At 38.6% G+C, this 15,061-nt stretch overlaps 1 protein-coding gene across 3 annotated transcripts in view; it reads left to right on the forward strand.

Annotated features, from left to right (window-relative positions):
- The window catches only part of LOC309803775 (3',5'-cyclic-AMP phosphodiesterase 4D), a 575,480-nt gene that overhangs the window by 375,116 nt on the left and 185,303 nt on the right, over positions 1-15,061 (forward strand). For all 3 annotated transcript variants that reach the window (XM_082620485.1, XM_082620483.1, XM_082620484.1), the window contains exons 4-5: positions 1,055-1,128; positions 6,318-6,367. In XM_082620485.1, coding sequence (XP_082476611.1) covers positions 1,055-1,128; positions 6,318-6,367 — 124 coding nt within the window. The remainder of the gene's footprint in view (positions 1-1,054; positions 1,129-6,317; positions 6,368-15,061) is intronic.

Consider the following 15,061-nt stretch of genomic DNA (forward strand, 5'->3'; position numbering starts at 1 on the left):
TAGATGTCACTATCCTGGTGTACAGATGAGAAACTAAGGGTCAGAGAGATGATGCAACGTGTCTAAGTTCACACATTGACTATATAACAGAACTAGGCAGTCTGGGGTGTTATTGGTACCTAATAAGACATCTGAAATCTATGTTTTAGGTACACATTGTGGTTGTCACCCAGATGACCCATAACCTCACCTAATATAGGCTCCACCCTGGGGGAGACTTGTCCATTCTAGGAGAAAGTGAGGGGGGTAGAAGGAGATAGTGCTCTTGTCACTTTTCTCTCCTAGTCTTTCGATTCTTTTGCCACTTTATAGTTTCACTAGAATTAGAAAAAGGAGGGGCTCTCAGAGATAGTGGGACCTATTGGTCCAGCCTTGTGTATGTGGATATGTTGTGTCTATGTATTCATTTATTCAACAAATTTTTCTTGAGTGTCCTCTGTGGGCCAGGCCCTGTGCACATACAGGACAGTCTTACTTTATTTGAGACTATATAATTCATGATTCAGATAACCGTAATGAAGAAAAGAATCTGTTTACCAGCTAGAATAACCATGTGGCAAGGGTGAAAAAACAATTTAAAATTTACTTTGCTTGCCAATTTCAAGATTATGGCATCATTGGTGAACGTTTGAAGAGAACCTGGGTGAAATTTTGTTTGACATTTTGCCCCTAAAGTGAGACTTTATTAATATTTTATATTATGCTATTTCAAATATGCATAAAATGCAACAGCACGCTATCCATATTGCCTGGGATACTGTTTTAGTGGCTGGGGAATCCAGGAATACTGTGGAAGCTGCTGCTATTGTCACCATATTCATAGACGATGAGGAGAAATATCTGGAAAATCCTTAAGTCTGGCCTCTCTGGCTTTCAAATGGATCCATGTAAACTTTACCAGGTGCTGGGAGATTCTTCAGTACTATATGAAACTAAGTTGCAAGCAATATCAAATTTTCACTTAACAAACCATTTTTAAAAATCACCAAACCACTTCATATTGCATTAAACAGGGCCTTATTTCAAGAAGTTTAAAGAATCATTTCTGTTGTAGGTCTTGGCCAGCCTGCGAACTGTACGGAACAACTTTGCTGCATTGACTAATTTGCAAGACCGAGCACCTAGCAAGTAAGTTATTCATTTTTCCCCCCTCCTTCTGGCTGAACTTTTTATAGTGTTTTTTCCATTTGATTGAACTCAAGGCAGTATATTAGATTTCTCTGAATCATTGCCATGCTGTCTAACCATTTACACTAAGTCATATGAAGTCCTGTTAATTTTCTGTAAACACTTTGTAGTGATGGTTCTCATATCAGAAATGAATCAGGATGGTAAATAAATATGGTGATTCCATCTGTCAGAAATCACCTGGCAGGATCAGTCCTCTGCCCAGTTATTTACACTCAGGGTAACTTGATAGGTTTGGCTTAATTCATAAATTTACCATGGGCAAATAACGTCATCAAGCTTTGAAGTCAACCCAAAGTTATCCTCTTACTTCTAAGACAACCATTACTTGGAGAAGTGTCATATCATAGGGAAGATCTCTAATTCTCTTGCTGTTACTGACTCAGATAGGCAGCAGCATGGAAGAGTTAACAAGATGGGGATTTATGGGACAACAGGGGAAGCATTTGAGAGAGAAAGCTAACATGGAAAATAACTATAATTTGGGGGTCCTAATAAAGATGGAAAATGAAAAAAAAGAAAATTAATTTTCTAAGATTAAATGGAAAACTGATTATTCAAATGCCATAATTTTGACAGTCTATTATGAATAATACAATATTATCTTTAAAATATCAACTCTGAAGAATTTTCCAGAAAAAAAAAACATTTCTTTAAATCAATATTAAGAGGACAGTGAATAGAAATTTATTTGAACTTATCTAAGCATATAAAATTTTGTTGTAATTACTACTTCTTAAAGAACACATGACAAAATCTAAACTTTCCATCCCATAATAATAGAATCTACCTCCCAAATTCACATTTTCCATAATTAAAAAAAGCTCTGGCCATTATGCACATACTTCTTGTGATAGAACAAGGTTTTTTTTTAAAAAAAAATCAATATAAATGACACAATGCAAATAATTGGAATGGAACCCAGAGGTGTCAGTTGACTGTCGTGTGTTGCAGGTAATGAAATTTTGCAGTCCTGTTCCCTTAGCCTGAGCATTTCTCACTTTCTTCTTCCCCTCCTCATCCACTGGGCTAGTTGTAATTCATTCTTTAGGTTACAGCTTAAATATAATTTCATGTGGGGCACTGTCTCTGACTAACACCCAACATGCATGCACACCCACAGGCCCCAACCTGGGTGGTATGCTTTTCCATTGCCATCTGATTGCATCCTGTCCTTAACCCCTGCTTTAGCATGTTTCTCTCAGTGTCCAGTTGCCTGTTTGCTTGTCTTAAGAATGTCAGTTCCCAGAGAGCAGAGGTCGTATCCAGTCCACATTTGCATTCCCGGTGCCTAGTGTAATACCCAGCACAGCGTCATCACTCTGCACGTGCAGCAAACGGGCTAGAGGGGTGATGCCAGGATGCAGAATGGGAAACCTGAGGTGGGCTTCAAGCTGTTTGTTCATTACCAAACACATCTTCCATGTTCACTCGCCCCTTTGGGGCTTTTGGCATTTGGTAGCTCCTAGGTATAGTCACCTCCTCTTTGGAAAGTCTCAACCCTGCAAGAGAAATGAAATTACTGGTGTCCCTTACAAACTTTTTTAGCCTCAACTTTTGTCCAGGAAATTGAGATTTTTGTCTTTGAAAGGTGAACAAAACTTTTATAACGAATTCCTTTTATGCTTCCTTCAGACTTGGTCACTTGTGTAGCAGCATCTCTACCTGTGGCAGATACATACTTGTTCAACAGGTGTGAAGGCATCAGGCTGGCCTTTCTGTCCCCAAAGAGATGATCTGAGGCCCATTCTATATGAGACAGGTTTTCAGCTGACTTGCAGGGACAAAACAGATTAAAATGGAAAAGAGCATCTAGAGGAGGGTAGAAAATCATACTTTATGCCTGAACTTGACCTGCTTTATAATGCCCTGGGTGAAGTCTAACCAAACAGTATTATCTGGCAGACCCTAAGTAAAGGTGTTTGTGGTCTCTCTTTTGGTCGGTACAGATTTGTACCTCCTTTACTGATTCAAACGCAATCAGCCGTTTCAGGTATCAGAATAGTAGGACTCAATCTACACACAGATAAACTCTGTTCCGTTCAGTGATAGCAAAATGGATATGGATAGCAAAATGGTGCATCACATGATGACCCCAGGGAGCCAGACTTCCCCCACAGGGTACTCACGGTGCCACTAGAACACTCCCAAGCTCACCGCTGGATTTTGTGGAAGGCATATGCTAGCTTGCATGATCCACCTTTACTATTTACTACAAGAAAGGAGCCCACAATGGTGTGTTAGTTTCTGCTTTATAACAAAGTGAATCAGTTATACATATACACATATCCCCATATCTCCTCCCTCTTGCATCTCCCTCCCTCCCACCCTCCCTATCCTACCCCTCTAGGTGGCCACAAAGCACCGAGCTGATCGGTGTGCTATGCGGTTGCTTCCCACTAGCTATCGATTTTACATTTCGTAGTGTATGTATGTCAGTGCCACTCTCTCACTTTGTCACAGCTTACCCTTCCCCCTCCCTGTGTCCTCAAGTCCATTCTATAGTAGGTCTGGCAGTTCCTTAGTAAATTAACATAAAATTACCATATGACCTCGTAATTTCATTCCTGGGTATACACCCAAAAGAAGTGAAAAGGTGTTCAACAAAAACTTGTACATAAACACTCTTAGCAGGACTATTCACAATAGCTAAAAGATGGAAACAACACAAATGTCCATTAACTGACAAATGGATAAATAAAATATTGTTTGAATAGAGTACTGATACATGCTACAACACAGATGAACTGTAACATTACACTACATGAAAGAAACCAGTCACAAAAGGCCATATTATATAATAAGTATGAAAATAAATATTTTATTTTCACATGTTTAAAAAAAAAAGAAAAGAAAAGAAAAGAAAGGAGCCTAGAAGGATGCATCTGAAGCCCTGAGCCCTGAAGGTCCTCACTTGCACGTGGCTGACTTTTGCTAACTTGCTGCTGGTTCCTGTCCCCTTGCTCTTCCTTGCCCTTGAGATTTTCCATTCCAGAAGTGAGTTCTGGCTCATTCTTCATTAACTGATTTATCACTGTAGCCATGGATCAAGTGATTGATATTTTCTGCTTGTCGTTACTTGTTGAAATATCAAGTTCCCAAGTGCCCGTTGTAGGATTGAAATCAAAAGAAGATAATAAGAAACAAGTCCATGATGTGGTTTTCAAAACTGTAGAAAAGTTTAAAAATATTTCTTTGATGCCTTTCCTAGACAAAATAAATGCTTTCTAAATTTTCACAGAGCAAGGACTAAAAAGGAGCAATCATTATATAAATGATTTGAATGATAAACTCTCAGCAAGTAGATATCTATTAGTATATAGACCAAAACTATTTCAGAGTAGCAGTTTTAAACATTAACCTTTCTTTTTTATAAAGCATTAGTTAAGTTTCAAATTCCCCCATTTTATTTCATAATAAAAACTAAACTAACTCAGAAGTAAATTTTGGTGCATTTTCAATCAAATGCAAATTTTCAATCCCAAACTGATATCAGTAAATTTAAGAGCAATAAGACAGAGCCAGATGCTGACAGGAACCAAGACAGTGGGAATTTTAAAAGTACCAGACTGCTTTCCCCATGTATCTTCCAGCCCTGCTAAGAGATTCATCATCTCAGGAAGGCAGATTGGACCAGGGCTCTGCAGGAACCTGCCATCTGCACAGGTTCCGCGAAAGCAGCCTAAAAATAAGGCAACATAGCAGAGTGCAGGCCCTAGAATCACATTGCTTTAGTTCAAATCTCAGCTTTCTTACTCTGAAGAAGTGATTTAAATTTCCAAAACGTGTGTTTTCCTCATTGGTAAAATGGGAACCATGAGTCTGCCTGCCTTAAGCTTTGTTATGAGGGATTAAATGAGATAATTCATCTAAAGTGCTCATTTAGCACCGCGTGGGACACACAATAAGTCCTTATTAAGTGTTAGCCACTACTAGAAGTACCAAAACAAACAACCCCCAGAAATGAAAACAAACATTTTTCAGACACCCTTGAATGTATCTATTTTCTAAAATTTTCTTAAAGATCACTAATTTTAAGAGCTTTCAATTGTAAGTAACAACTTTTTAAGGTTACATTTCAAAAAAAATTAATGCAGGGCTTCCCTGGTGGCACAGTGGTTGAGAGTCCGCCTGCCAATGCAGGGGACATGGGTTCGTGCCCCGGTCCGGGAGGATCCCACATGCCGCAGAGTGGCTGGGCCTGTGAGCCATGGCCGCTGAGCCTGCGCATCCGGAGCCTGTGCTCTGCAGCGGGAGAGGCCACAACAGTGAGAGGCCCGTGTACCAAAAAAAAAAAAAAAATTTAATGGAGATTCCATAAATGATATTTTATTCAACATAATTGATTAAGCAGTGGATACATTGTGCTGGGCTCTGCAGGGAACACAAGTTAATCAAATAGCATGGGGTGTTTTTTTGGTTTTTTTTTTTTACCCCAAGGGGTTTATAATCATCGTGTGAAACTTCACCAACATCTGAAAAATTAGAGAATACAAAATAGAATTGATTTAAGTACCTTTAGTTTATAGTGTTTCTAAAGTTTCTGTAGCATCTATTTGGACCCATCATTAATATACCTCTCTAACAAATGGATCAGGGTTGTTTCTTAATATAAGAAAATAGAAAGGAAAAAGTTGAAGTACAATAGCTTCTCAAAGTGCAATATAGTTTACAAGGAGTCATTCACTTCTGATAACGTATAGGCAATCATGAGAATTTATGCCAAAAAGAAACGTTTCTTAACACTGTATTAGAGAAACCAATTGTAGCCTGACTGCTTTTTCAAGTTCAGAAAGTCTGTGTTTGCTCTGTAAGCCCTGGCTTAATTGAATATGGTCAATCAATAAGGACTTCCTCTTCTCTCTTGTCTCTGTGACATTTACATCAGCTTTATTTACCCCAAAGTCTATCACCATGTGATTTAGCTTTTTTTTTTGACACGTGATCTGAACTATAGTACAAAGGGTACCTAGGAACTTGACTGGCTAGTCTGAAAGAAATCTTCATTTGCATGTCCTAACTTAAAAATAAGCCTTAAATTTAAATGGCATATCTGAAATGACTCAGAGAGTCCTCAGACCAACAAAGTATCATATATTTACAGCTCTGTATTTTTCTCTCTTTGTCAGAAGATCACCCATGTGCAACCAACCATCCATCAACAAAGCCACCCTAACAGGTAAGAAGGACCTGAGAGATTATTCTTCTCACATCTAGGAAAAAAGTATATTTTCCAAGATTCAACCTTATTAGCACCAATTTTTTCTGCAATTCTAAAATCTTTAAGAAATTAATCCTTTCTTCTCTATATTATCATTTCTCTCACTGATCTCACAAGCTGTCCATTTAACCTACTGGAAAAATTTAACTGATGTGCCATTTTTTTAAAACAAGTTAAATTTTTGCTCTTACTCGGTTGAGTGTTGCTCTGGGCATTTGTATGTTGAGAGATAACATTACCTTCAAAATGCTGACCATGTTTCCGAGCTTGTGTTATCAGCATGATGTTAATATACAGTAGCTTGGTTTAATGAAAGTCAAAGCATAAATAAAAGGTACCTTCTTGGTTAATGAATTTCCCAGTTGTGTGTAGGAAGGAACACCATTCCAGTACTCCTGATTTGGACCCAGAGAGTTGAGATTAAATTCAGTCTGGGAGAGGAGAGAAGAAGTACTTTTACAATACAGAAAAGTTCAATGAGATCAAAAGAACAGATGTTTGGGGAAGAGAAGTGGATGGAAGGATGAGGGGCATAGAGGTCAGAAGAATAAAATTACTCTGATTCCTATTAGTCTATTTTAGACATGGGGCTTGACCTCAGCTGAGCCAAAAACAGAACAGATGATCTCATTTTGCTAAACCTGAAACCAAATTGAACTCATTTGATCATTTCTTGAAACCCCAATTGATTCATTAAAATAATTGCCTGGAGAAGAAAACCCATGTTTTCTAAAATTATTACCAGAAGACAATTAACATATTCTCCAAACTAGACCAATACTTCACTTGATTCAAGTGTCTTCCTGGGACTCCAGCTCATAGTATGCAGAGGAGCTCATTATTACATTATTAGTGACTCTACTTTGCTTGAAAGTTAACTTCATCATGTCCAGTCAGGACCTTTCAACTGGGCTCCTTTGTGGTCACCACATCAAAGTGATTCTGGGACAGTAGTTAATGTTGGTCTTTCCTGAATGCCTTTCAAATGGGACTTGTATTCCACTGACTGTTACATTATTGGTTATCTTTTCCATGTGTATCTTTCAAGATCTTATTGATGATGATTTTCAACTGGCATTTCCTAGTCTTATGTCTGGTTTACCCATTTTCTTCTTGGCATTGGTCAAGAGATGAACAATAATTGAAATTCCTACAGATTAAAGTAAGTTCTTTGAGTAACAGATTTCTTCTTCAGAAACCCCAATTTAATATGAAAGAGCCCAAATCTACCTGGGGCCTCTAATGAGAGAGACCATATGGAACTTGGTCCCCAGCCCTGTTCCCAGCACTAGACCTGACCCATATAAAGAGGGAGACTGTCACCCCCTTTATCTTTGCAATAAGTAAGACTCCTCTGACATCACAGTTTGTGCAGAACTCAGTGCTCTTTTGGTCCCTGAAAGCTTGTAGCTTGAGGTCACATATGAGCCAGCCCCACAGAGCATCCTACCAGAAGAGCAGCTGCAGGTACCAGTGGAGGCTGCTGTGTCCACCAAGAGGTGGTGGGTGCTCTGTGGTCAGGGCAGCTGTCCGGCCACCCTGGCCAACGTCTGGCACTGATTAAAGAAGGAGTAGCTGCACTCAGAGGGCACAGACTTGGCCTTGAACACATAGGAGAGGCCCCGTCGAAGCTTCCAGAAATTTCACGTAGTGCTGAGGCCTGGAAGCAATACCAGAGGGGACTGTGAGACACAGAAATCTGGGCTAATGTGGCCTCATTTGTACCCACATGATCTTGACCTGAGGCCTGGGGACCGTGGGGCTCTAGAAATATCTTATTTAGGAAGGGAAACTAATTAACTGTCATTAAGGGCTTTGTGCGGCTGTGTTCATCCCAAAGCACAACAGGAAATTAAACGACTTGTGAATGGAAACCTTTTTCCTTGCCCAAGTATAGCAAACCAAGGTGAAAAAGTCAGATGAGGGGGTGAGGGAATGAGGGCAACAGCAAGGGACATTCCTCTCTCTGAGCTCATTCTGAAAAAGTATGCCCTGAAGACCATAAATCATGAAAACAGTAGTGGTTGAGACTTCGATGGAAGACTTCAGACATACAGAAAAGGTGGTGCTTGTGAATTCCTGCCCTCAGCAGCTGACTGCTCAGGACTTAACTCCAAGTTGCTCCCTGGCAAGTGAATGCAGTGGAGAAGAGTGTTAAAAAGAGTCAGTGGGGCATTCTTGAAGAGGAACTTGGCCTTCTTAGAAATTGTTCTTAGGTTCTAGAGGAACAGTGTAGCATGCAGGTAAGTTTATGTTTGGTCCAAAAGGCCGCTGTGGTGGACAGCGCCAGGCGCCTCTGGAGGGCAGCTCCATAGAACAGCACTGACAGGGCGCTCCTGGAATTGGGGGGCAGGGGGCGGGAAGCGGCTCTGCATGTCCAGAATCCAAGCCATGTTCTATCATGATAGCTGTGTGGCTCTGGGCAGGTTACATAGCCTATCCCTGCCTGTTTTCCCATTTACAAAACAGCGATCATACTTCATACAGTTATTGCTAAATAAATGAGTTCATTTGTACAATGCTCTTAGCATAGAGTAAGCACTCAGTGCATCATTTTATTCTGCTTTGTTGTTGTTTTTATTGGTTTTTGTTTTTAGGATTCATGCTGTACGTAACTAGGGGCGATAGAAAGGACAGGCCAGAGAGATGAGAAAAAGAAAGGGAAGAGCGAAAGACCAACTGGGAAGGTCATAGGAGTAAAAGTTACGGATCCCCCCCACAAAAATGGTCAAAATGCACACACTTCCTTTGTGCCTGTTATAAGTGGGGCCTCTAATTGCTCCCAGCACTGTATCCCAACCTCTCATCACAGCCACAGGCACCGGTGCCTTTGTGGTGTGGATGATAAACTGTTGTTCAGGATTATTTTCAAAGTTGAAGAACTTATTTTTGAGTCACAGAACTTTGAAGACAGAAAATTAACTCTCTGTAAGTCAACTCCTTGAGTTTTATAAAAGAAGAGTTGAGAACTTTAACTCTCTCTCTCTGTCAGACTACACCTCTAAAACTGGCTCCCATAGAACCTAGACTACTCTTTTCCCCCTTAGAGGTTATTCCCTTTGACATGTGTTAAAGCCAGGAAAGTTTGATTTTATATCATTAGGGTTAAAGCATGTTAGTTAGTTGCCAGATTTTATATCTATACATAATAGGTAAATACCTAGCTCTACAACGATTTAACAATTTTTTTAAAAATAAAGTTTCCAATTGTGCATTTAGAAAAGAGCCTTCCCGCTAAATGGCTCTTTGTCCTTTAGTGCGATATAACAAAAAGACTGGTGTGTGGCATTTGGGACCTGAGTGCAAACCCTGTCTCTCTCATACGCTTATTCCCTCGTTTGAAGAACGGAGATAGGAGTTCCTCTCAGTGCTGTTGCAGGAATTCAAGGAGGTACGTTAGATGAGGAACAGAAGCCTGTCATGAGTAACTCACCAAGTGTTTCTTCCTACAACCCTCCTCCATGCCTGACATTTTGTTGTTGTTCCTAAAGCTATTTTAAAAACGGGTAGCGTAGGAGAGGAGGACCTTGATGATGTGGCAGCCTTACTCGTGCACTTCATTTATGATTTTGTTTGCAGACAGTAATGATGGGGCATTTTTAGGAATCCCTATACTTAGTGCAAGGCTCACGTGCATAGGTCCTTAGCGGATGGTGAAGAGCAGAACTAAAGAGTGTGTTGAAACATGAGAGGGCAGCAAAGAGTCAGAGCTGCCCAAGCCATACCTGCGTTGTGACACTGAGCCCTGGTCTTGGTGTAGAGCCATGTCTTTTGGGGCACAATTGGTTCTCTTGAGCATTTCATTTTCAAATGCTATTCACTCAAGGAAAGAGTTCTGTGGCCATCTCATGAGACCTTGTCACGTCTCCACGATATCACTTTACAATGTTTGTTATTTCCATATTTTCTGTCCCTTTATTTAATCGTATTTAAACTGAGGATTTTCATGTGAGAATGTAACTGAGAGAAAACTTATTTAAACTTCTCTATGTTAAAGATGAGAAAACTGAGACCTAATGAGAGAAAATGCTACTTAGAGGCAGAGCCAGGAATAAATGCAGGACTCATTTTTGCCAAGTCTAGGATCCTTCTTATACATAACCCTATAAAATTATCCATCAAATTAGGGTAGCCTTCAGACCCACCATGGAAGTATATGTTTTGGAGAAAGTAAAAGAAATCTTACAGGATATTGATTTCTGGGTAATAGTTATAGCATTGGATTTTCTTTGTATATGGCCCCCCAAATTTGAAAATATCCTGTCCCAATTTCTCACTGGACAGGTCTTTGTATTTAGAGCTATTTTTTAAATATCCACAGCCTATATCTTAGAGGCCCTCAGATAAGTAAAGATTGGCAGACTAAGGAGAAAATACAACTTCTATCCATGCAACAAAACTAGTACAATTGCCTACTCTTTACCTGTAGAGGGAGTGCAGGGACAAGCGTAAAATAACGCAAAAGTAGTTTTAGTCCAAAAAAAATTTTGGTATATCTCCACTCATATTTTTTGCCCTGAATATTCCTAACTCCTTAAAAAAAATAAAATAAAAGAGTGCATTTTCAATAGAATTTAATCCGTTGGTAAGCAGAGGATTTAAAAAGTAAACTATCCAAATATACTAGTTAGTCAGAATACAAGAAGACACTTACTCTTGTTTGTTTATTGTTCTTCTAAAGCACAAAGCAGTTTATAAAATCCATTGAAGAAAAAAAAAAGCAAAGATTTTTAACTGGAACAGTTATTTTGTTATTACCAGGACTAATCATTTAACACTTTGTGCCACTAAAGAAAGGAAACTAAACAACTACTTTATGTGACAATAGCAATGCTAGTGACTTATGTAGGTTTGCCTTTTAAATCTGCGCATGCGCGCACGTGCACACGCGTGTGTGTGAGTGTGTGTGTAATAAAAACAACTAGTGTATATAACGTGAAAAGAAATATATATATATATATATATATATATGTATAAAACATATAGTAGTTGGAAGCACGAGCTGCTAAAGAAGGCAAAAGAGACCTCAGTGAGAGCAATACGTAAGGGCTGAGGGGACATGGAACTAAAAATGAATGTTAGGGCAGCGAGTGTGGGAGGAGGACGAGGACCCAGCCGTTGCCCTGGAAGTCTCACCCTCCTCCTCAGCCACTAGCAGGCACTAGCTTCATCATGCAGCTCTTTTTCTCCTTTCTTTTAACAAGAGCAAAGATTGTGGCAACGCTTTAATGATTGCAGAGAATGAGTGCGCAGTAAGCTCTTTTAGGAATGTGATTGAAGAATGCTGAGTACACATTATACTTTAATAGCTTTAATAAAAAAATAAAAATTGTGTATGTGAGTGTTAGACATTGGCTTTTGCGGGGAATTTTTTGCTTGTTTTACTTTTATATTTAATACATCTGATGCATGTGGAGTATTCTAAATTTTTTGAGCCAGAGGAGTTTACTTTTACAAAAATCCCCATATTAAAAAGACCTCTCCGGGAAAAACATTGAACTAAAAGATTTGCTTAAGTGCATGGAGTATGACTACTTGTTACTTAAATTTATGATCTTTTAGAGGGGTCAAAGCCTGTTTTCTTCCTTATAGGCTAACTTGTTTTGCCTTCTTATACTTTCACTAAATAAGTAGAGTTATCTCTATTAATTTGTAAAAAGACCAGGTCTGCCAATCACTTTTTGACCAGGAATTGATTAAAGTTATATTTGGTTTTCTAAACAGTAAGAAAACAAGTGAATGTCACAATCATGGGAAAATATAATTTATTTGTAACTGTACTGCCTGAATATCTGCTCTGGGTATTTTGTTATAATTTTAATTGAAACAATTAAACAAAACTGCATATTCATTGAGTCAGAACAACAAAAAGGTTATGAGTGAAACCATATAGATTGAAAACCCAACTTTCCTCTTACTAGCTATGTAATCTTGGTCAATTTACTTATATTCTCTAAGCTTTCATTTTCTAATCAGTAAATTCTAAGTCAGTGATTAGCATAGTGCTTGGTACCCAGAATGTACTCAACAAATATTAACTATCATTATTGCTTCAATTTTATTATTATTATTACTATTACCATTATTATACATTTGGTCAACAAATATTTTCTGTGTACCTTATATGTGGCATGCAATAAGGTAGGTGTTGGAAATAAAGAGATGAGTAAAAGGTGACTACTGGCTTCAAGGAAGTCACATGGGGACACCAAAGGGAACCATGAATAATTAACAAGCTAAGTTCCACGACTGAAGCAAATTCAAATACATATATGTATTTGAAGGAGAGGGCAAGTGATTCTACCTAGGGGAAGCTCCCTGCTGAACTTAGAAGAAGGTGGAGTTCTCCATATGGTTAGAAGGAGAACACCTCATGCCAAGGGACCAACAACAGTGAGTGCTGGTTCAGCTCAGGGGACTGGGGACAGTAAAGAACAAAAAGAGTTGAAAGTGTATGGGAGCAACAGAACATGATCTCCAAGAGTAGATTAAGGCAGTAGCATGAAAAGCATTAGAAGTCAGTGTAAATAACAGTGGACTATATTTTACGGGCAATGGAAAATCATCAGTCATTTCTAAGCAGAGGAACAAGTACATATGTTAGAATGACAATGTTGGAAGCTGCATAGAAAACAGATTGAAAAGAAGAGAGACTAGCAGCAGCCTCATGCTCATCCAAAGGCCGTTACAGGCCAAGTATCCCCTGAAGATCATGTGGATCTGAACTGGGGTGGTGGTGTTGGGGGTGGAGATGAGGAAATGGATTCACAAGTCTTTTCAGAGAGTTGAGAAAGCTTGGTGAGTGATTAGATTGAGAAGTGAGGGTAAAGAAGAGAAAAATGAAGTCATACACACAGGTGTTCATCACAGCATTGTGCATTTGTACAAGAGACTGAAAACAACCCAAGTGCTAAATAATATGTGAGTTCTATTTAAGTATCAAAAATTCCATAATAAAAAATTTAAATAACTTATTCATGAGAAAAATTTTATAATGTAGAAAAATGCACCTAATTTAAAGAATATATGTTAAAGTTCTAAGTAAGCAATAGGCACACATTTCATGTATTTTAATTATGTATATTGTATTTAATTTATGACATTTTTGGATGTTGACTGGTAACTAGCAAAGGACCATTTTACATAGAATCTGGTGACAAACTTGTAAGTATCTCTCAGATCAGTTTTCTGTTTGCCTCTCCTCACTAGAAAAGGTACTAATGAGACACTGCCAAATGATCTTTCAATATTATTGTGCCCCAGTGAGCATTCACTGTATTTTCAGATAATAATATGCCTTAGATAGGGCAGCACTCATGGTGGTTATTGAGCTTACGACAAGACAGTTCTATTATCCTCCAGTCGATCAGAAAAGCTACCATGAAAATATAGGCGTTAAAGTCACCAAAGTCCCCTTTAGCCTGTATCCCTTCCTCACCACCTCGAGTTAGAAAAATGCAACATTTCCCAAACCTGCCTGATCTAAGGAACCCCCAAGTGATCCTTGAAAATAAACGTGAAAAAACAGATTCCAAGACAGTGCAGAACAATATCTTTGGGATAGGGCTCAGCATCTATATTCTTAACAAATGCTCCAAATTAACGAATCAGACAAATTTGGGAGAATAATCGGATACTGAATGAAGTAGGCAAGAGTGCTGCTCTGGACAGTGTTGACATTGCATTGCTGGAAAGTTGTTGGAAAATCATTGTCTTTCTGGAAAATGTATATAGTGACACCCACACCCCCCATCCAACAAACAACACAGCCTAGGATAAACAAGATAATATGTGTGAGGTGCTTTGCGATTAGCAAAGGAAATACAAGGTGACATTATTATCTGTGCCATCCTTGTCATCATCCCTGTTATCTCTCCAAATGTATACAAATTTTAATTAGGCCAGCTTGCCCCTCTCCTAGAAGAAAATGAAGTATCATGTCCATGTTTGCGTATGAGGGTGGGAGTGAGTTTGGGAAATGTTATGTTTAGTAACTGTATTCTTTTTGTCTTCTCACACACTGTACCAAGTCTCCTTTAAAAAAAAGAAAGAAAGAAAGAGAGAGAAAGAAACAACAAAAGCTGCATTCTTAAGTCACTCCCTTTATCCACAAAGGGCTTCCCACCCATGTATGCCTTAAAAAGTATTCCCCTGGGCACACTCAAATACAAGACTGTGGTAGGGCAAAACAATGAAAATTCCTTTGGGTCTAATTTCCCAAATTTTCCTAGTTGAGTGTTACACTGAGTTATTTAACTCTATGAATAAATGAGGATTTCACTCAGCGTTCTTTCTTTCACTATCTCAGAAAATGCTTTTTTAAAAATTGGATCTATTATTAATACTAAATTAATAAAAATTAACATTTTCTGACATTTGATATCTATTAAAGACTCTACATGACTAATCTCTTTTAAATCTTATGATAATTCAATATATAGCTTCAAATGACAAAGTGCAGATTAAGTATGACTCAAAGGCAGAAACTAGAGGCTTCCCTCCCTTAAAATGTATTGATCCATGTGCAGAAACACACACAACCTGCTGTCATCTTCTCCCCAAAGTTATTCTTTCCTTTCTTTCTTCTCTTTTTCTTTCTTTTTCTTTCTTTCTTTCTTTCTTTCTTTCTTTCTTTCTTTCTTTCTTTCTTTC

Source organism: Mesoplodon mirus (assembly GCF_964341445.2).
Source record: "Mesoplodon mirus genome assembly, chromosome: 5".
NCBI lineage: Eukaryota > Metazoa > Chordata > Mammalia > Artiodactyla > Ziphiidae > Mesoplodon > Mesoplodon mirus.